This window comes from Eublepharis macularius, chromosome 1, assembly GCF_028583425.1.
Source record: "Eublepharis macularius isolate TG4126 chromosome 1, MPM_Emac_v1.0, whole genome shotgun sequence".
In the NCBI taxonomy this organism is placed as follows: domain Eukaryota; kingdom Metazoa; phylum Chordata; class Lepidosauria; order Squamata; family Eublepharidae; genus Eublepharis; species Eublepharis macularius.
This window is the reverse complement of record NC_072790.1, coordinates 181,031,542-181,055,046: the sequence shown is the minus strand read 5'-3', so window position 1 is coordinate 181,055,046 and position 23,505 is coordinate 181,031,542. Positions and strand designations below refer to the sequence as shown.

General features: G+C 41.1%; 1 protein-coding gene across 2 annotated transcripts in view; it reads right to left on the bottom strand.

Annotated features, from left to right (window-relative positions):
• CDC42BPA (CDC42 binding protein kinase alpha) overlaps positions 1–23,505 on the bottom strand; it is a 326,855-nt gene that overhangs the window by 42,344 nt on the left and 261,006 nt on the right. For both annotated transcript variants that reach the window (XM_054979352.1, XM_054979361.1), the window contains 7 exons: positions 21,370–21,506; positions 20,219–20,358; positions 15,983–16,064; positions 12,943–13,159; positions 12,628–12,690; positions 11,224–11,817; positions 9,349–9,446 (listed from right to left, as the gene is read on the bottom strand). In XM_054979352.1, the coding sequence (XP_054835327.1) occupies positions 9,349–9,446; positions 11,224–11,817; positions 12,628–12,690; positions 12,943–13,159; positions 15,983–16,064; positions 20,219–20,358; positions 21,370–21,506 (1,331 nt within the window). The remainder of the gene's footprint in view (positions 1–9,348; positions 9,447–11,223; positions 11,818–12,627; positions 12,691–12,942; positions 13,160–15,982; positions 16,065–20,218; positions 20,359–21,369; positions 21,507–23,505) is intronic.

Genomic DNA, 23,505 nt, shown 5'->3' with positions numbered 1-23,505 from the left:
GAGTCATTGATTTGACATAAGACCATCATACCCAAGCTTCAGTAACTAATTTGGACTAATTTGAGTAAAGAAACAGTGATTACAACCCGTGAAGAAATTAGTATGGTAAAGATTGCTCTCTCTCTTTTGAGTTAAAATTTGACAAAACGAACTTAAGTTAAGTGGAGGAAAAAAACGGGAATGCTTTAAAACCCTATTGGTTATTTTTCGGCAAATGAACTAATAAAATAGAAGCTTTTATAGAAGAATTAGAGCGAAAAAAGGACTATTGTTTACATACCTGCAGGTAATAGAGTGACAGGCTAGAAGCGGCTGTCAAAGGGCAGACCGGAAAAAGGAAGTACGCCATTTTCGAAAAGGGAAAGGGCAAGACTTCATCACAAGCGGAAGTGGGCCATCTCAGAGAAGGGCAAGGGCAGAATCTTCAATAAAGAACCATAGAGAAAAGACGCCCGCCATCTTGGATATTGGAAGAGCTAAAACGGTGAAGAACTAGACGAAAATAAACTTTTAAACTTTGAAAATAAACTATCTACACCACGGAGCTACGGAAAAGAGCAGACTCGTGGGAGTGAGGTAAAGCAAGTCCCACGATGTCAAAAAAGGAGTGGCAGTCGGTATTGGATAGCCTTGATAAGAAAGTGGTGGAGGGAAATAAAGAGATTAAAGATATGATCAAAGAGATGGTAAAAGATTTGAAAGAGACTTTTAAATTAGAGGTGGCAGAACTAACAAAGAGCATCGATGAAGAAAGAGTTGCAAACGACACAGCAGAAAGTTAAACAAGTGGAAGATGTAACTGACAAGTTGTCTTCTTCTCTTAAGACAGAGACTAAGGGTTTGAAAGGAAGGATGGCCGTGATGGAATGTAAACACATGGAAAAACAATTCAGATTTCGTGGAGTCCCGGAGGTAGAAGGAAAATCAACCCAAGAGCAAATTTCAGAAATATTGGCAGAATTTTTAGGCAAGGAATTGGAGGAGGTTGCAGTTCTAGATGTGGCGTACAAAATCAACTCAAGATTTGCAGCTCAAAGAAACCTACCAAGAGATATGATTGTGCAATTTACTACAAAAAGAGTAAGAGAGGATATTGTCAGTAAGCAATTTCAAAGCCCTCTGGAAATTGGCGGAAAAAGGGTGAGAATAATGAAGGAATTGCCCAGGGAAGTTTTGCTGGATAGGAAGAAATATAAAGAACTGGTGCAAATGTTGAAAGAGTTGAACATCAGATATAGATGGGAGATACCAGAGGGTTTGAGTTTTGAATTCCAAACGGTTAGGAAAATCATCAGATCTGGACATGAGATAGAGATGTTTCTGCTTGATAATGAAAAAGACTTACCTAAAAGATCTAGAATTTGACTATGGAATGTAAAATAATATCTTGGAATGTAAATGGACTGAATTCACCGTCTAAACGCAGAACTATTTTCCATTGGCTATACAAACAGTATTGTAATATAATCTGTCTACAAGAGACCCATATTAAGAGACAAGATGTGAAGTATTTAAAAAATGTCAAATTGGGGAGAGAATTTGTTGCTGCATCTAAGCAAAAAAAGAGAGGAGTTGTTCTGTATATTAAAGATGAGTTGCCACCAAAATTTGTATTTAGTGATGCAGAAGCCAGATATATAGCGGTGGAAATCATTTGGAAGGGAAAAAAAATATTGATGATTGGGATTTATGCACCAAATGGTGCTAAAGATAATTTTTTCAAAGACTTGCAGAAACAATTAGATGGATTAACTTACTCACAAGTAATCTTGGCAGGTGATTTTAATGGAGTTACGAATATAAATGATGATAAAAAAACAAAAGGTGCTAAAAAAAAGGGGGACTATTGCCAACATCTTTTTTCGAAATTAAGGATCAGGAAAACTTGGAAGATGTCTGGAGAAGAAGTAATCTTAAAGTAAAACAATACACCCATTATTCGGCTAGGCATTCGACATTATTAAGAATTGATATGATCTGGGCCGCTAAAGACTTGGCTATATGGACTAAAGATGTTGAAAAAATGCCCAAAGTAGGCTCAGATCATAATCCAGTTATGTGGAAATTTGGGAAAAGCACCAAAAGACGGTGATGGAGAATAAATGAAGATTTGCTGCAACAAGAGGGAAATATAGAGGTATTAAAGAAGGAGACCAAATTCTTTGTACAGTACAACCTAAATAAGACTGTTTCGACATATAAAGTCTGGGATACATATAAAGCGGTTATTAGAGGAGTATTAATGGACTTAAATGCAAGAGACAGAAGGAAAAAAGAAGAAAAGAGGAAAGAAATTGTGGATAGCATCCAAATTAAGGAACAGCAATTGAAAAAAAGACCAGGGAAAAAGAAAATTTATCAAGAAATAAAAGTTTTGCAAGAACAACTAAAGGCATTGGAGAATAAGGAGCTGGAATGGGAGTTGAAGAAATTAAACCAAAAATCATTTGAAGGTGCGAATAAACCTGGGAAATATTTAGCGTGGTAATTGAAAAAGAGAAGGGAAAAAAAGGTGATAACTAAGATTCAAGAAGAAGGGAAGATGTTAATGGCCCAATCAGCTATAAGCAGAGCTTTTTTAAAGTTTTATGCAAAATTGTATAAAAAGAAAGAGGTAAATTTGGATGCCATTGAGCAGTATTTGAGTAAAATTAATTTACCAAAGTTATCAGAAAAATGGAAGGAAAAGTTAAATGCTGAAATTACAGCGATGGAAATAAAGGAGGCGATACAGTCGATTAAATTAGGAAAGGCACCAGGACCAGATGGAATTACGGCTACATTTTATAAAGTATTAGCAAATGAACTGGTGCCTTTCCTGAAAATAGTGATGAATGAAATTTTAAAAGGGCAAAGGGTTCCAGAATCCTGGAATGAAGCTAATATATCACTGATACCAAAAGAAGATCAGGATTTGAGTAGTGTTAAAAATTATCGACCTATTTCATTGTTGAATAACGACTATAAAATATTTGCGAAGATTTTGGCGGAGAGGTTAAAAGAATGGCTCGCTGAGTTTATTTCAGAGGAACAAGCAGGTTTCCTTCCGAATAGACAAATTAAAGACAATTTAAGAACTGTAATACATGCGATAGAATATTACGATAGACATTGTGAGAAAGAAGTTGGTTTCCTTTTTGTTGATGCAGAGAAAGCATTCGATAACTTAAACTGGGATTTTATGTTCGCCACAATGGAAAGACTGCAATTGGGAAATGAATTTATTCAAGCGGTGAGAGTGATATATAAAGACCAATGTGCAGCAATTGTAGTAAATGATGATTTAACTAAAAAGCTGGAAATAAGAAAAGGTACAAGACAAGGATGCCCATTATCTCCATTGTTGTTTATTTTGATTTTGGAATTGTTATTGATCCAGGTAAGAGAAGATGATGCCGTAAGAGGCATAAAGATCAGGGAATTCACTTACAAGGTCAGAGCTTTTGCGGATGATGTGATGGTTATTGTGGAAGATCCAATACAAAATATGCCAAAGTTGCTTGACAAGATAAAGGAATTTGGAGATTTGGCTGGATTTTATGTGAATAAGAGTAAATCAAAGATATTATGTAAGAACATGGTCAAACAAAAGCAACAAGTATTGATGGAAATTACTAACTGTGAAGTAACACATAAAGTAAAGTATTTAGGAATTGAGGTTACTGCAAAGAATATTGATTTATTCAAGAATAACTATGAAAAGTTATGGCAGCAGATAGATAGAGACTTGATTAAATGGAACAAACTAAATCTGTCATGGCTGGGAAAAATTGCTGCAGTAAAAATGAATGTGTTACCACGGATTATGTTCTTACTACAAACAATACCAACAATTAGAGACAGTAAGCAATTTGAAAAATGGCAGAGGAAAATATCAGACTTCATATGGGCAGGTAAGAAACCTCGAGTAAAGATGAAAGTTTTATGTGATGCAAAAGAAAGAGCTGGACTGCAATTACCAAATATCAGACTGTACTACGAAGCCGTTTGTTTGGTGTGGCTAAGAGACTGGATGTCATTGGAGAATCGTAAGCTTCTGACCTTGGAGGGTTACAAGAAATTGTTTGGTTGGCATGCCTATATGTGGCAAGATAAATTAAAAGCGGATGCTATGTTTTTACATCATTATATTAGGAGAAGCCTCTTCACGATTTGGAAAAAGTACTTTGGGGGAAGGTACTCCTGTTTGGGTGGTACCGTTTGAAGTGATTGACCCGAGAGCTATTTATAATAAAGAACAATGTTTGCCATATAAAGAGATATTGATAATGGAACAAAATAAGACTAGAATTAAAACAGAAGAAGAGTTATCTTTACATTATGGATGGTTTCAGTACAGACAAATTAAGGATTTATATAACTCGGACTGTTCAAAAGGGGGAATTAGATGGAAAGTCTCGGAGCTGGAGGAAAATATACTACAAGAAAATAAGAAGAAGATATCAAAAATTTATAAAATACTTTTGAAGTGGTATACAGAAGATGAATCTGTTAAAGTCCAGATGGTGAAGTGGGCTATTAACTGTCAGAGAGATATAACAATGGAATCATGGGAGTATCTGTGGAAAAATACATTAAAAATTTCAACTTGTACTAATATTAAGGAGAATGTTTACAAAATGATATATAGGTGGTACTTGACGCCTAAAAAATTAGCGTATGGAAATCCCAAGATGTCAGATAAAAGTTGGAAATGTAAAAATCATGAAGGATCATTGTATCACATGTGGTGGACTTGTGAGGTGGCTAAACAGTACTGGGGAGATATTTTAGAAGCGATGAATGAAATTTTGCAGATATCGATAATAAAGAACCCAGAACTGTTGCTACTGAACTTAAATATGGAAGATGTTCCTATGCAATTTAGAACATTAGTATTTTATATGACAACAGCGGCAAGAATATTATACGCGCAGAAATGGAAGGTGCAAGAAATACCATCTATTGAAGATTGGATACAAAAATCGCTGTACATGGCAGAAATGGACAAAATGACAAGGCGACTGAGAGATCAGAATTTAGAAGAACTTTTTAACGAATGGGGGAGGTTAAGACAATATTTAGAGAAGAAGTGGGATGTAAAGGGAAAATTGTGGCAATTCGAGAGTTACTAAATTTGGAGATTAAGAGAGATGAATCTTTACCTGATAAAGGGAAGTTTTAATTATGGTTAGTTTAAGATTAAAATCAGATTTGAAATCAATGGATATTATTTAGTATAGTAAAGTAAAATGTTATAATGACATGTAGAAAGAATAGATAAGTAAGGAATAGATTTTGTTATTGGGTTGGAAAACTGTTGGAAGTCTCAGAAAAAGGGGGGGAGGGAAAGGGTGGGGGAACATAGAGATTAAGGTTTTAATAGATAAATGTTAATTGTAAAATATGCTCACCTAATAAAAAATTTTCAAAAAAGATCTAGAACTCCAAACCAAGAATCAGAGGGTAACAAGGTTAGGACCATTTGCAGGATGGTCATCTTAAACTTTCGGACCTTTATAGATTTGTTCAATTCCCTGAGATCCAGGATGGGGCGAAGACCCCCATCCTTCTTATCTATTACAAAAAGGTTAGAGTAAAAACCAAAGGGGGAAGAAGAAGGAGACACTTCTTCGATAGCCCCCTTCAATAATAAGGCTGATGACTCTGAAACCACGCCCGGTTGAGGCATCTGGGAAGAGAAAACAGGGAGCCGGAGACCAGGCCACTGAACAAACTCAATTTTATAACCAACTTTAACCAATTGTAACACCCAAACTTCTGAAGTAATGTTACACCATTCAGAAAAGAAAAGAGACAGCCTGTCCCCAAAATAGGGGTCAGTCCCCTGTGTCAGAATTGCTTTTGGGCATGTCCCGACTGCTTGGGTTGGTGCTGGTTATTTCCCTGCCTATTCTTATTGCCCTGTCTCCTCCTCTGGAAGGTAGATTGCGGGCTTTGGTATTGACGCTGAGGTTGGAAACCATACCCATAATAAGGGTGGTAGCGTTGTTGATGGTTCCTGGTGTAGGATCTATATTGAGGGCGACCAGGCTGGTGTTGGTGTACCACGCCATAAGATCGAGCCGTCAGTCTGTCTTTACATTTCTTCGAAAGATATTCATCTGTTCTATCAGAGAACAGGTTTTGTCCTTCAAAGGGGAGATCTTCCACTTTGGCCCTCGTCTCCATAGGTAAGGCAGTGGTCCTCAACCAAGCAAACCTTCGCAACACAAGAGCGGACAAGAGTGCCCTGGCAGAGGTGTCAGCCATATTCCTGCTCACAGTGATTTGGTGATGCGATAGCCGAACCGCCTCTTCCTGAATAACTCTAAGGAAGATCCTCTGATCCTCCGGCAATTGAGGCACGAATGTCGCTACCTTTGTCCATAGTAGCAATTGGTAGGTGGCCATCATTGCGGCATAATTGGCAATTTTAATGCCAAATGCCGTTGACGTATAAACCTTCCTGGCCAGGGAATCGATCTTCCTACTGTCTTTATCCGACGGAACCGATAAAGAGCCTTGCTTGGGTTTCGCTTGCATATCTTCCGTAACAAGAGAAGGAGGTGGTGGATGGAGAGAGAGGAACGGACACTGTTTGTCTTTAACTCTATACAGGTTTTCTATTTTCTTGTTAGTGGCAGGAGTAGAGGCAAGTTTCAGATTTAACCCTGAAAGAAGTTCCACGAAGCCTTCGATCATGGGAAAAGCAATTGTAGGAGTCGATCCAGCATACATGTGTTTCAGGATCTTGTCTTTCAACCGTGGTTCCGAGGAAGCCACCTCGATTTCCAGCTCATTGTAGGTGCAAAAATCCTCAGTCGGAGAAGCTTCCTCCGATGGGCCAATCGCTCCATCAGGCGACTCCGATGGGGGGGGGAGTCATAAGGCTTCTCATAGGGAGCATAAGCGTCATATTCGGTGTCAGAGAAGCCCGGGGTCCGTCTGGATCCCCCTGGGGAACTAGGACGTAGGGACGGCGAGCGAGAGCGTCTCCTGGTTCCATGGTCGGAACCATAGGATCCTTCCCTGTAATAACGATGCCTGGTCGAGTAAGGACTATATCTGTCAGTGCGGCGTGATCTCGAACGATGTCTGTCTGCACAAGAAGAATGCGAAGACCATGAGTCATGAGAAGGTGAACGAGGTATTCCCGATGGAGTCGGGGGCTTCTCGATCATAATTACATCTGATTCCCGGGATCTTTCGGACGCCGGGGTTCTCCTAGGGGAAGCTGCGTCCCCGGAGCCACGATGACTCCTAGTAGGTGGCTCGGACTCAGAAGCACCCTGCTGACTGTGCTGAGGGGTGATGACGCTCTCAAGAACTTGTCTGTCCGACTTAGAAGACAGATGCTTTCTTTTCCTTTTCTTTTCCAGACTCGGCTCCACCGAGGTTGAGGAGTGTGTCGGCTCTGACGGTTTTCGCGAGGTGCTGTGACGGTCCGATAGCGATCCACTCCGAGAGGTTCTCGGTTCCGACGGGGCGATGGAACTTTCCCTCCTAGCCTGATCACCCGACAAGGAACCAGGTGGTTCCGAAGCAGGTGTCGACCTCGAGATCGGATCCGAGGGAATAGGAGGAGTTGGATCCGAGGAGCTCCGAACCAACCTCGTCGGACTCGGTGGTCTTGGATCGGTCGGAGCAGGAGACTGGCAGGAGCATGGTGACTTCTACGAAGATTTTGAAGCCGGAGTGGTGGATTTCTCAAGCGGGGGGGATTTGCCCAGTACAGGTGGATCAGTAACCACCATCGTGCGTCGCCGTAAATACGCTTGAAGTCTACCCGACCTCTCTGCCCTGGCCTTCAGGGTGAAGGTGCGGCAGTACTTACATGCCTGCGGATTGTGGGTTTCTCCCAAACAGTACAGGCATTCGGAATGACCGTCCGATTTTGTCATTTTTCGATCGCAAGAGGAACACCTCTTGAATAGTGCTTTATCCGACATCTTCTAGATCACGATGAAACACTTTCCGAAGAGCAGAGTTAGCAAGAACCTCTCAAGTCGGCGGCAAAAGAGGAACTGAGGGTATGTCAGGGGCGCCCCGCCTCTTAGGAGCCATTTTTCGGCGGGAAAGGACGGCCGCGCATGCGTGTTAGGAGGTGGGGATGCCCCCTAGTGGTTCTAAGCTATAAAAATCTACGAAGTTGGCAGGCCTGCGCGTGCACAGTCCCATGTGGGACTGCACAGGAAGACCGCGGATGAACTATTGTTCCTGTTCCATGGAAAAGGCAGAGGCTGGTTAGGAGATTGCCCTGGCTCCTCCATCTCTCAGTTGTTTTGTTCTGTTCCCTATGAGCCCACAATGGTGGCAGGGAGTCAGGAGGGACAGAAACTATATCATCCTCTGAAGAGAGCTCCAGTTCCACTAGCCTTTCAGCAGAAGGAGTATGCGGAGGAGTGGAAAAAGCCAAGCCAGATGCTCTGTCGGACCTGTGTTACTTATGAGGTGATCTATGACCAGTGGAATTTTTGCTTGCATGCTTTTTTCTTTTTGGCTTTTTTCGTAGGCAGTTCCAATGATGCAGGTGGAACCAAAGCTGATCTCAGCTCTGAAGTGCAGACTGGATCCAATGGGAGAACGGGTGGCACTGAAGAGGAGGAAGTGGGTGTGTAAGTCCTCTTGTCCATTTCCTCGTGCTTTGAAGGCTGTTCAGGAGCCCCAAGGCCTTCTCATAAAGGGATACTTTAAGTCTAGCCACCCATTCACTGCAAGCCTTGGGGGTGAAGTGCTTGCAGACCCTGCAGGTCGCGACATTGTGCCCTTCCCCCAAGCAAATAAGGCACAAATCATGCTTATCTGAGAGAGCCATTTTCATGCTACATTTGCTGCATTTCTTAAAGAGACCATTGTATTGAAACAATTTTATTACTTATTCAACAACTTTTCTTCACAGAAAAACCAATCCTGAGGTGATGTTTCTGGAGTGGAAAGCAAACACATCTAACCTCCACGACAGTGAAGGAGAGACTGAAGGAGTAGCGCACCCCCCCCCCAGTCACATGTTAGTTTTGGCGGGAAGGACTGGCTTACATCAAGGGGAGGGGGAATGCTCTGCATGTTTAGGAAAGCTCTAGAAAAGCTAGTCAGACTGAACCTCTGAGGTTGACCTGTGCCTGTGCAAAGACACGAAGATGAATCAACAGATTCTCCAATGCTTAGTTCTTTGAAAAGTAGAAACTATACCTTTAGTCTATTGGCACATTGATTATGTGTTCGTATGTCTGTCACTTTCTTGGTCAAACTGTTTAATTTTCATTATTTGTTTAAATTTTATTTTAAAAATGTATATCCCATTGTTCCACAATGCTAAGGCAGCTTAAAACATATACAGGTAAGCATATAGTTAAAACACATAATTACCTTCTTGAGGGGGATAGTCTGAATCCACTCCATGGAGTTCACATCAAATATATCAACTGCATTTTCACTATATACTGAGAGGTATGGGGCATTGTAACCTATGAAAAAATACCAATACATCTCTTGGTAAAATGAGTTTAGTATTAATCAGATTATAATGAAGAGGTTCATGGTATGTAACCTCTGTAGATAACTTCAAGTGCATTTTCTGGTTGGATCCAAAATTGCCTTAAGGTTCACAGCTACATTCTTTATATGAGTGGATGAACACCTATAGATCCACCTCGTGCAATAAAATCTAGACTAGTTTTACTCATTATAAGTTAACTTCTTCAGCAGCTTGGCCCTCCTACTTCTTCACAAGGCTGGAGAAACCATATGGTTTAAGCATGAACTGAGAACAAAAAACTGTATGTAAGTAAGCTTTAAATCCTACTAGGATATACACCTGCAGAAATGCTGGGGATACTTTTTGCTGTTTGGTAGGTTTTCTGCTTGATCTTAAAAATTCCTATACATTTCTGATTTGCTTTTTTATAGTATTTACTTTTTGCATTTACTTTTTGAATATCAATCTGTGCCTTTGACCACTGACTCTGCACAACTTTTATATATCTATCAGGTTCTTTGTCACTTAATACTGGGTTTTGTTTTTATGAAAGTATTAAACAGGTGTTGACAAGAGTTTAAAAGACAGAGGATTGCATTCAAAGGTTATGCCTAGGGATGTCACACATTTCTTAGCAAACTTGTTCAGCGGTTGAAACTACCTGGTTCGACATACACAATAAGAATGTGAGCTGATCAGGACATGTTCAGGTTACACTGAGCTACTTGACCTGCCAAACAAGTTTGCAGCTGCCTGGTGATCAGAAGCTGAATCACAGCTGATTGAGGGATCAGCTGTGAGACATGTTCTGATCCACCACCACCACCCCCAGCAAAATAGTTACACAGTGAAAAAGTTGCAAAGGAGAAAGGGCCCATTTCTCTCATCAACCTCCAAGCTGAGCAGGGATAGAAGCAATGTTTTTGATCCCTGCATTGCAAAAGACATGACGAGGTTGACAACAGGTGAACAGCCTGTTAATTAATTGACTGCCTGATCACCACTGGCAAATTGACAGATTTTTAAATAGCCCTAGTTATACTGGTGGAACAGCATGGCATTTATACTAGCAGAACCTCAACTGAAAGCGGAAGGCAGGCTATTTTTGCAGGTTTCTACCGCCTATTGCTGTTCTCAACCTCCTTCCCTGCTATTTGTGACACCCAAGAGAAAACTTTCAAGGGTCTCAGTGGGCTGGAGTAGGAGTGGGAGGCTGGAAACTCCCATTCTGCTTTCCATAATTTGGGCTCTAACCCAAAGAGTTTTAAGATTCAGACGTCTTCAGCCTCCTATTTCAATATTAATGTGGGGGCAGCTAATAGCTTTCTTTAAAAAGTTTTGAGCCCTAGGTGGGGTACAAGAAAGACAGCCCATCTGGGAGTGCAGAGTTCTGTCATGGTAAAGCATTCTGCATGTTTGGAAGAGAAAGAAAGAGCAAAGTGTGGTAGCTACATGGCCAACCATGCATGCCTCTGTATTCAGTGGTTATGAAAGTAACTCAGAGGATCCTTGCCATGTGAATTCAACTCAAAGCTAGAAAATGTATAGTATCCAGAACATGACTTGGAGGATCATCTGAACAGAGACAGCAAGTAATTTAAGTATGCATACTAAAAGGCTGTATCAGTGCCTAGTCCCATGCAGCCTCTTAACGACCTATGTAAACAACACTGGCTTGTTTATTATTATAAAAATAAAAAAGATGTTCTGCAAGCTATTAGCAGAAAATAATGTGAATGGAATTAACACACTGGTGAGACACTTACAGGCAGAAGAAGGAGTTGCAGGCCACATCAGTTCCTGTTGCCTCGACCTTCGGCCTTGGCAGTCCACATAAACCCCCACGCTGCTAAAACACAGCAGGTATTCCTTATTTGAGATTTCAACTGCACAGGTGGCATCAGATGGCTGTTGTGCAATGAACGACAATGTGTGATCATCTGAGTGAAGCAAGCTATGTGGGTTTCCTTCTCCATGCAAAGGGTATTTTAAGAATCCTGATTGGTAGCCCACACAGAGCCGCTCACTAAAGATTGCCATCCACTGGACATTCCCAGCCACTTGAATCTCTTTAATCTTTTTGTGACGTGACTTGCTGTGATTTAGTTCATAGCAGAGGACCTGTCTTTTCATTGCCACGCACAAGCAAGTAAGGGCTCCATGGCGCACTTGTCCTGAAACTATAGTCTGACAACCTTTCGTCTCTGCCAGTTTATAAAAATCAGTCTCTCGTCCATCCAGGGCTGTCATAGGAAATAGCCGTACATGACGGTTTCGTCCTGAGATCACTGCAATAAGTTGTTCACTTGGGATGAGCTCAATCTGATGGACTTTTTTATTGTCACCAACACGAATTATTTCTGCAAAAATTGTTAAAAATTCAGGTGAGTATATCTTGCACACTGACGTTAAACCACATTATGAAGAGAAACTATTAATGCACCACTAAATTATTTTATCTTGAAACCTACAGAATGGCTTGGATCTAAACACAGGTTTCTGCCAGTGGAAGTGCCCTTTCACTGGCAGAAGGGGAGGCATGATTTCCATCAATTCCACTCTCCTGCTTCAGATGCCATCATCTCCTGCACTGCTCCTGGGAGGTTTTCTGACTGTACATGAAGGCAGTGGACTGCAGTGGGAAAGGGGAGGTAGAAAGACTCTCTGATTCTCCACTTGCACTACTTTAGATCTGAGCCATTGTCTCAAAGCATCAGTTCAAAAGACTGTTTGCATTTTGCTTTATTATGCCTCTCATTTTTCTGCAGGTTATCAGTACTGAAACAAAAAGCAGATATTCTTTGTGTATAAATGACATGTTCAATGTTCATCCTGTCCTAGGAAGTACTCATTGTGCCTTAGTACTACACAATCTTGATTTTCTAGAAACAGGTTTTTATTCTTGTTAGCTGCACTGAATGGAACCATGCATAGGAGAGCAAGCTGGGTTGCAATCTGCCAGTGCAATACAAAGCAGATTGGGGTTGGGTTTTTTTTGGTAAATGAAAAGTATACAAAACTGCTTGATTTTTCAACTCACAGACAGAGGCAGCACAGTTAACATCTATTAAAATAAACTCCAGAATCTTAAACCAATACAAGAGTGATTGAACAAAATGTTCAGCTTATTTGAACTACCCACATTTCAAACATAAACCATGTACTCTTACCATCCTTGGTGACATGTACAACAAATAATCCTTCTTCGTTGCCTAGGGCTATTCTTTCATGATCTGCAATAGTTAAAAAAAAATCTAGTTGGACAGATGCTGAATAATGGAAACAAACAAGAATGAAAACAAAAACAGATGAACGATTTCAGTGATTGGAAGAAAACAGAATTTTCCCTTGTTCTTTTCAGGGATAAAAACAATGACATTCTAACTTCTTCTGTTAGCAGAACCAGTAAAGTAACATAATAGTTAAGAGAACAACCACAACCCAAACAACCACATTATGTATTTATTTTAAGATCAAATATTCACCTATGATTTCTGCTGCCTGTGTCGTTTTAATGAGAGGCAAGGTGCTGTCATAGGCCTCTTTGGGAACATAAACTGAACGATCTTTGAGCTTGTTCTTCTTTAAAATCCTGTGTAACTCATTCAAGACTCCTACCCATTTGCTCTTTTCATTCTCACTGTCAGCCAGGATCAGGATTGAACATTTGTTACTAGATGCCGATAGTTGGGAAGCTGTAACCTGGAAAAGCACACATTTGTGTTTAACTGTTTATGTAAGATGGAAAAATAGCTGCTTTGGCATTTATGATGCACAAATGCTTCTATGTATCTTTGTATACTGTGGATAATACACTGAGAAGTTTCATATACAGGATACATTCCAAAGTTTACCAAGGCAAATAAGGAACATTGGAGAAAAGAAATCTTTATTTCTATTTCTTAGCTAAAAGGAGTTCAAACAGGCTGCTGTCACTTTGCTAGAAGATTATAACAGAGATAATAACATTTTGTTTAGAGTAATGAACTTCTGTAACATGATACCAATGAAAAACATGACTTCCAGAGGTCCTGTTCAGAGAAGCATATTTTCTACTTGACACAAAAGATTTGCATGCCTCAGGCACATACCTGTGCCACCTTCCTTTTGTGTTAAATGCACGTCTCCTTTTCTTAAAAAATAAAGTCACAAAAATGCCTTCTAACAGCATTTGGAATATAATTCTTGCTCATCCTTGCTTCATACCCAAACCTATACTCACATGTGCCTGTCTATGTAACTCAGGTATCTTCAACATGTTTTTTTAACCAGTATATACTGATGAAAAAATTAAAACACAAACAAAAGTGGAGGATCTGCAAGGACTTGCCGGGGAATCTCATTTTCCTCTCCTCCACTATTTTCTTTTTCCCTTTCCTGTAAGCCCCCATAGCCTCTCCCCATTTCTTGCTTCCTTCTCCAACACACACACACACAGACCAGCCAACCTACCTTTATCTTCCCCCTCCCCCCGTCTTCAGCTTTCCCTTCCTTCCCATGGCAGCCTCTCCCAGGGAGAAAACTGTGCAGTTCCATCCACTGGCCTAGCATAGGCCCAGTTGTGCAGTGCTGGCCACCAGGCTGCACTCAATTGCACACTGGGGAGTCCACTAGGATTTGTAGGGGGCACCTCACTTTCCCCTGTATCCTCCTCCCCACAGAATTTCCTCTTTCCCTCCTACTGGCAATGCCCAGCCACACCTATCCCTGCTTCCTTCTCTCCTTCATGCCCACCTACCAATCTACCTTTTACCTGCCTCCCATCTTTAACTATATTCATTTACTACATTTATACCGCACCTTTCTCCACAATGGGAACCCAAGGCAGCTTAAATATTCTCCTCTCTATTTTATTGTCACAACAACCCTGTAATGTAGGTTAGGCTGAAAATGTGTAACCTAGCCCATAATTATCCTGTAAGCTTCTATGGCAGAGTGGGACATCAAAGCTGGGTCTCCCAGATCTTAGTGTAAAACTGTAACCACAACACTACATTTGGTGTTGTGCAGTGGCTCCTGTTCAACAGTAGCAAGTAGCCAGGCCAGAGTGAATTATGGAAGTTGCACAGATGGTGCTTCAATTGTTTGGGGAGTTTTTAATCCCAAAATGCATTATTTTAGAATTCGAATTTTTCTCCAAACCTGGGTTTTTTTGTAGAAAGATTGTGTGTTCATGATGCCAGTGACTGAATTTAAGTATTCACAATTTTTGCCATGTTGGGAATTAATATATTGATATCAACACACACAAAACAAAACAAGAATAATTAATAAAGTAAGAAGGATAGGGGAACAGAAACACAAGAAAAAAGGGGACTGGAAAGGATTCCTCCAAAATAAAAAAGGGTTCCCCATGTTTCTTTCAGAAAGATCAATTCCTTTGTAGCCAATTATATCATACCCGCTAAATAAGATTTTATTAAAGCAGGATTAGTTGCTTTCTTGTGGTACAGCATCAGATTTGGACTGTCAAGAAATCCAAGTCTTTTGAGCATCAGGAAGGCTTTCACATTTGTATTAGCATTTGTTTGATACGAACAATCTTTCCAACCATTGTTATTTGGTGAAAGGATATGCATGGTAGAGAGTGGGTAGGTGAAATCCCACTGAGTGCAAAGTACTGTTGCAATTTTGCTATGTGAAATGCTGAAAAACAAACATCTCTGGAAGAGTTGTTAAAACTATTTTTACACACTGTGTCCACTGCTGAATAAATAAGGTTAAGGAGACAGCCCACACTGTAATCTACATTTCATTTAACACCTTATTTTATTACAAGAAGTTTGGGTTCAGTGTGAACAACTTGGAGAGTTAAAAGTAATTTAAAATGTCATTAAAGGAAGTATAATTTTTCAAAACCTGATAAACGGAAATGGAGTGTCAATTACACCAACAGCTTCAGAAGAACATGAAAGCAGCCAAAAACTTTATATGGAATAAATCATGACACTGAGTTCATACAGCATTATTCTTTCAAAACCCAAACAGAATTTGCAATAGAGGTGTGCCAAATGTTCATGATTTTCACTGTTCACATCAAACAACTAAGGAAATTATAAGAAAATCAAAAATATTTTCTAGCTTTTGTCCATTATGTTGACTAAATACAGCTCAGAATGAACTGTGCAAGATCTCGTGACTAATAACAGCTCTACTAACAGTCCCAGAGACTGTGGGGAAAGGTTTACTGAATCTATCACAAAGGGACTCTGCCCTATGCTCAGTGTTGGAAGGAAACTTCCCCAAGTTTTGTCAGACAATCTCTGGGAACTGAACAGCTTCCTTGTTTCTTTGAGCTAGTGGCCTAGCTTGAGGACTGGATGGTTCCCAAAACAGTTAAAATCAACCTTTGGTGGGTTTTGCACTCTTCTTGCCTGCACTTGACAATAAAAAGAAAGATTTCAAAGGGATACAAAAAAGTACAATGAAAAACAGCTACCAGTACTACAGTAGCGAAACTGAAAAGCAGTTTAGCTCATTACTATTTTTATGAAACATGTTCCAACCATATCATGTACTACTTACTCTAAAGATACAGGGGATATCTTTTCGATTTGCATGGATGACATCAGAAGCCAGGACTGAACTGACTGAGAATTCTTCATCCCTTTGGAAAAAGAAAAAATGTTTATCAGGGAGTAGAAATTTATTAGATTTTTGAAAAATTAAAATGCTCTTACTATAGAGCAGCTGAACTTTCATCAAACTGTTTGATTTTCAGTTCAACAAGAACAGTGTTCAGGTACACTGTACTTGAATCTGATTGATTTAAATATGATTAGGTTAGAAAACCTGACACATTTTCTTTTGTCTGAGTATCTGGTTAAAACAGGAATGAGTCAAAATGTCCCCCAACTTTGCCATCCTACCTGCAGACTGTGAAAGTGTGAAGGCACACTGTGGTGAATTGAGGGAGTTACAGATAAGGGAGAAATGTATGCCCCACTGCAAAGGTGTTGCCACGGCATGTTTGTGCAGACCTGGCAAATGTAGTGACCATCTGACTGTCAGGCACTATTCCCCCCTTCCCATTTTTAACTAAACAAGATGTTTGAATGTTGTGGCTTCCTGACAGTACCTTCTGGAAAGGGAGCACTGACAGAAAGCCACATCAGAGTGAAGGCAAGAAATAATTCTTCACACCAGCATCTTGTCTGTCTAAAAAAGAAAAGGAAAAAATGGTACCCAGCAACAGAAGGAAGAGACATGCAAAGACAAAAAGCAAGTAACTGCCCCTACACTACGATGTCTAATTCATCCCATCCTGACAAACTTTAGCTCACTACATTGTAAGTTTAGAATAAAAAATGCTGCCATATTAATGGCCATATTCAGCATGGTGCTAAGTGACATCTAACCATTCATAAGCCTGTGATTTTGAAGGTGCTGAGAATCACAGGGGCTCAGGACTTATCAGAAATAATCACAAATAGTAGCTGCTATTTTCATACACTTACTTGGAGTTAGATTCCATTAAATCAATGGGATATATTCCCAAGTAAATATGTTTATGGTTAGCCTGTTTAAAAATAAAACAACAGATCCATCACCTTCAAGGCTTATGTTCAGAATGATCTGCCTGGTTTAAATTATCTCTGTACATAAAGAGAGAAGAAAGATCACTCTTTACTCTTTCTGCCATACTTTCAACGCAATGAATATTAACGTGTCATCAAAGAGATCAATGTATGCTGTCCTGAGGTCCTTGGAGGAACAGAAGGATAAAATTGTACTAGATAGATAAAAAATATTTGCATATATGCAAACATCCAATACATTTAGACTCAAACAGAATGGATGGTTTGGTGGGATATAGATCACAAGGTTAAGTCTATATTGGTTTTATGTGCATAGTCACTAAGCAAATAAAGGGGGCACACAGGCCAACAAGGCCCACACAAGGATGTCCAGTGCAACAGGTATGAATGGTATGCAGCCAGGGTCAATCTCAGAGCCAAGCTACAAGTGACACCTTGCACAGGTTGGATGCTTGTCAGCTTCCCTCAAGTTTTGATGGGAAACGCAGGCATCCTGGTTTTACAGCTTGGCTCTCCATTACAGCTGCAAGACCAGGATGCCTACATTTCCCATCAAAACTTGAGGGAAGCTGATTCGGTTTCGTTTTCCCGGCCATGTCAGATGCTCCTCTCTGCAGGTCCGGGAGGAAACGTCCGAGCAGCCTGACTGGGCGGTTGACCCGCGAGGATTAACCCCCAGGACTCCCAGTGAGGGAACCAGGGTCTGGAGCGCGGCGGGAAGAACCCCCTGAAAGCAATGCAGGGGGTAAATTGCCCGTTTGCTCCAACGGAGGCCGGCAGACTTGCGCAGCACATCGCGTGCATCCGGGCCATGGAGAACGGCAATAAGCAGATTTAAGGTGAAAACCTGTAAGTAAGCGAATCCCTTCTGATTTCTAAGCATATGCAAAGGATCGGTGGGAGTTGAAGCTAAGAAGGTGCGGATTTCATCCCCTTCACGGAGTTTCAGAACTTAGCTGGCGCCCCCCCCCCTAAGATGGCGACGAAAAAGCAGAGCCCTGCAATGAGTAAATCGGTGATGGCGATGTTACAGGGGAAGGGGGAAACTTTGGAAGAGATGGTCAGACGAGCGGTCTTTGAAGCTATGCAGCCCTTTGTAGCGAAGTTAAATGAAATAGGGCAAAAGGTTGATTCAGTGAAAAGCGAAGTGAAAACCATTAAAGAAACAGCGTCTGGAGCAGAGCAGTCTGCATGCGAAAACGTAGTACTCATGAAAGCAACAAGTAAAGAAGTAAAGCTCTTGGAGAATCAAATAATAGGATTGCAAGTGGACCGTGCCCAAACGGTACTGCGTCTTCAGAATGTAAAAGAGGAGCAAAGTGAAAATTTAAAAGATCTGGTGTCGCGACTTTTGGCGTCATTCGCAAAAGCAACTAAAGAAGAGTTAAAAAGCGATATTTTGGAAGTCCGTCAGACATCTTCAAAGTATGCAATGAAGCGTCAGCTGCCTTGCGAGATTATTATTGACTTTTCATCTAAGAAGACTCGGGACACCATCTTATATAATTCGTACAATGTAGACTTGGACTATTTGGGCAACAAGGTTAAAATATTGAAGGATGTTCCATTGCTGGCTCGTAAAAGAAGATTTAAGTATAAAAGACTTGCGGCTTTCCTGAGGAAATGTGATGTAAAATACAAATGGTTGTTTCCAGAAGGCGTCTGGTTCAGATATAAGGATCAAACCTACAAGATTATATCGGAAGTACAGCTGACAGACTTTTTGTTCAACCATCAGGAGTTTCAGCAAGAAGAAAGTTCAAAGTCTGAAGGGGAAAGTGGGGGGGAGGAGAGAACGAGCGCAGCTGTTGCAGCTGCGCAGAGAGAACTGAGACCGAGACGCAGGGGGCGGGGGGAAGAAGACCTGATCCTGAATATAGTCTGTATTGTATAAGATCTACCAATATGATAGCATATTAGAAAGTTAACTTTAAAGAAAAATTGCAGCATGAAGGGAATACAAGACATGTAGAGTAGTGTGCGTTTTTTGTTTATATGTTGCTCTTCCCTTTTCCCCAGTCCCCCCTTTTTCCCTTATATCTTTGTAGTCTTTTGTAGTTTTTTATGTTAGATATTAAAAATAAAAATTTTTACAAAAAAAAAAAACTTGAGGGAAGCTGACAAGTGTCCAACCTGTGTCAGGCTTCACTTGTAGCTTGGCTCTGCGTCTCCAGCATGTAGAGGGTATATTATGGTTACGTTCTGACATCACAGCAGCAAACTCTGAAACTGGGTACAAACACACTTGCAGCAGAATTGCATACTCTCTTTGCACCTTCCACCTCTTTGATGTTTGCATGAGTGTAGCTTCATTCAAACCTTATTGGACTGATTAAGCTCCAATTCACCTTGACAAACTGGCGTTGTTAAGCAAAGATTCCACAATCTATGGTTGTTGTGGGTTTTCCGGGCTGTATTGCCGTGGTCTTGGCATTGTAGTTCCTGACGTTTCGCCAGCAGCTGTGGCTGGCATCTTCAGAGGTGTAGCACCAAAAGACAGAGATCTCTCAGTGTCACACTGTCTTTTGGTGCTACACCTCTGAAGATGCCAGCCACAGCTGCTGGCGAAACGTCAGGAACTACAATGCCAAGACCACGGCAATACAGCCCGGAAAACCCACAACAACCATCGTTCTCCGGCCGTGAAAGCCTTCGACAATACATTCCACAATCTGCTGAGGCCCCTAAATTCAGGTATCAGGGCAAACAGGAAGCCTGAATATTTTAAACCAGCTCTGTGTGCTAAGGCAGGGGGGAGCAAGTTGGAAGCGCAAGGGGAACACACAAGGATGGCAACTAGGTGTATTTGTGCCTAATATTAATTTAATCTCAATTTGTTGTGATGTCTGAATCCTAAATTAGCTCAGGGCAAACCAAACAACTTCAGAGAAAGTGATGAGTGTTAACCTGGGTAGAAATGCCTGGTACTCTTCCTCGTAGCATATGGCAACTGATGTTGAACTCTGCTCACCACATGTAAACTCCTTTAGCTACAGTGACAAGGCCCAACTTTGCACAGACAAATGAAATATTCCACAAATAGCACTGATATTCTTCCAACTGCAAGTTATCCAGAAAGATGTTGGTTATGTGAAAATAAACACCAGATCCAATTGTTCAGACATGGATACTTCCATAAATATAATTCCTGAAAAATGTAACTCTGAAGAATTCAAAAGACATTTAATATTAAAACAAAAATACATCACATAGCACTTTTTACCTCATATCAAGAACCTGACTCACTACCACACTGGGCTGCGACGCTTTTCCTTCTGCAATATCATAAAGGAAGAGCTTGAAGTCACAAACAACAGCCAATGCTCTCTGCCATCCTTTCTTTACTCCAGCTGGTTTAGGGACCTGTAACAAAAGTGATTTCACTGATACTCAAATGTAAAATATTTTAATTTATGTCAGTAGTTTCATTCATCCCTGGAAATGCACATTTTAATCTCCAGTAGTTCAAGAGAACATTTATATTAAAATACAAACTAGTTTAACTGCCTTGTCACTGGTTTCCCCGTATCCTGAGACTGCAGCGATTCATTTGAGATCCCTTGGCCTTTTACAAAACTGTAGTTCTCAGGGTTCTTCTTAATTGATTTGAGATACTTATATCCTACCTTATGCCTGGGGTGGCTAACAAATTGCAAGCACATAAAATGCAATAAAATAATCCAACAGCAAAATAAAAAGACGATACATGAGATAAAACAGCACAGCCACATCTGCTAAAATAACACTTCTATCAAATGCCCTTTGAAATCAGATAATTTTATATGCTTTGCTGAGTGCAGAGAGTGAAGACACCCTCTGCATCTACTCTGGTGGGCCAAAAGACTGGCCTTGTCACAGAAACAGTCTGCAACCTGACAGTAGCCAAACAGGCATCCTGAGAGAGGACACCTTGAGGTGAAAGCTGTCTCAAGACAGAGCACAGATGGCATGCCAGGATATGTTGGTAAGGATGAGGGCCCCAGGCTGTAAAGCACTGTTAAATGAATCAGGAATCATACAGGAAGCATTGGACTTATATGTTACACATAGCCGATCCCTGACTAGTCTTGTTTCCACATTTTGCACTAACTGACGCAGGGTGGTGGGTGGGCTGACAGTCAAGCTAGTACAGGTCTGTAGTGCTGTCCTGCCCTACATCACGTTTATGCTGAAATAATATGGACAATAAAAACAAAAGGTTAAAATGAGCTTCACAGTATCTACTGTGAAATGGTCTCTCTTACTGCTGTCATTTACACACTAAAAAAACTGTATGAGAAATGAACCCTCCCAAGCAATGTAACGTTTCACTTTAATTTACTTAACAAGAAAATACTACTCTCATGCTAAGAAACTCAATTTTCCATTACTTACTCGGACATGCCCTTCATAAGCAGTTCCTATGCCTTTCTGTGGGTCAATCCCCAAAGGACCCTTGGTCTGTTCAGGTGGGATAGGACACACTGCTGGTGCCTTATCTGCACAGGTCACATGGCATGAAAATCCACATACTGACAAAAAATAAAATAAAATTTATATTCCAAACATCCTTCTTTATTGAGAACATTAACTAACACATGAAATTCACAAATGATGTCTCACTTGTAAACATTGTTGTTCATTAAAGAAAAATGGATTTTTAAGGGGTAGCCATGTTAGCGCTGTGACACCTTAGATTAATTACTTTATTGTGACATAGCCTTTGTGAATCAATGTTCGCTTGTATCTGAGGACAAGCTCTGTCTCAGAAAAGCATATACTGCAATAAATTTGTTGTGCTTAAGATGCCTCAAGATTTTGTTATTTCAGTGGACTATAGCTTTCAAAGCGAAAGCCTGACTTCTGTATATACATGCTTTAACCTGATGAATATTTTAAATTTGTTTATTTTAATGCTGACATTCACATTTTATGTCTTTTGGGGTGTGTGTGTGTTTGACTGCAGCAGCCTTTGGCTATATGCAATAAAAACTTTTTGTACCTTTTTTGTACCTGTACATTTGTCTGTGCAAAAGTTACAGTGATTTTGTCATGAGTCAGTCCCGGTCCATCAGCTTACCTCCTATAGCTGAGTCTTCGTTGGAGGAAGAGAAGCTGGAGGAGCCAGCAGAGCTGGTCTCTACACCAGAGGAGCCAGCTGCAGTGCCAGATGAGCTCCCGGTAGAGCAACTGGGAAGGCAGTCAGAAACTGCCAGGGAAGTTGTTGGGGGGTCAGGACTCTAGCAGAGCAGAGGAGAAAACGAGACCCGAGAAGGCTGAGCCTTCAGAGCCAACCGCAAAACAGAGGAATTGAGCAAGGGTGGTTATCTGGGAGAGATGCAGGAGTGCTCGCCTGCAAGAACAGCACCGGACAGGACTGCCCTCTGAGAACAAGGTGTGGCAATCAGAGGGAGAGGAAACACTTGCCCCTCGCTCCCTTAACCAGAGCTGAGCATAAAAGATGCTGAGCAAGGGTCAGCGTGGAAGCAACTTCGTTTGCCACTCCCTGGGACCAGTAGCTTCGTGCCTGGAAGCTCATGACCTTGCCTTGACCCTTGTTCCCCCTGGATTGAACTCTCAGATTCTGACTTCAACTTAGCTTTTGGACTCTTTGTCTACCTGCCTCTTTGTTGGACTGCCTGACCAACTGGTGAGCCACTTGGTCTCCCCAGTGCCCATGACGGGTGCCCCAGCATCGAGTGGGGCAGATTTCTTATTTCTGAGTATAGCATTACCAGTTTGGGATTCAGGTCTGGAACCATTAATTTAAATGGGAAATTTATTGGAGGGTCTGGGACAGCGGTTCATAAAGAAATGGCACCTGATTTGCACAGAACATAGTCCTCTCTATAATCTAAAGACTCCCCCACTCCACAGTTTCAAATGAATTGTTCCATAGGGTTCTATTTTACAGACTTTCTAAGTAGGTGCCTCTGGGAACAGACACACTTCTCTCCACTGATCCTTCTCAGGGGGAAATGGGTCTCTTTGCCAGCATTTAAAAACAAACAACCTGTCTGGATGCATTCCATTTTCCAACTCCCTACAGTGATTGATTGACAATAAAAATATTTATCTTTCCACTGAAAACTCTGTGTTTGCCATCCTTCCTTGTTGTGGTCTGTTGTTTGTTTCCTTTCGCAAAGTAAGGAAGGTTTCTTTTGCAGAATCCCATGTCCTGTCCTGTCCTGTCTTGTAGGTCTGCCCTTATTACCTATGGGGAACATGGGAAAGTGGAGTTGCTGTTTTTCAACCAGATGACACCAACACAGCAGAGGAGAAGTGCTGCCTGTCCATTAAAGAACCTCCAAGTTTCAAGTGAATTGGACCAAAGGGTCCAATTCTATGGGCCCCTGAACAAGGCACCCCCAGCCATCATACTTGCAAAGAAAAAAAGGTTCTGCCCCCACAAATGAGGGGAGGGGGGAAGGAGAATTGTGGCTCTTTGTAGCATGTCTCCAAAGGTGTTTGGCTGGGAGCATTTTGTGATCCTCCACTGCAAAGATCTGATTGGAAGGGAGAAATGACGTT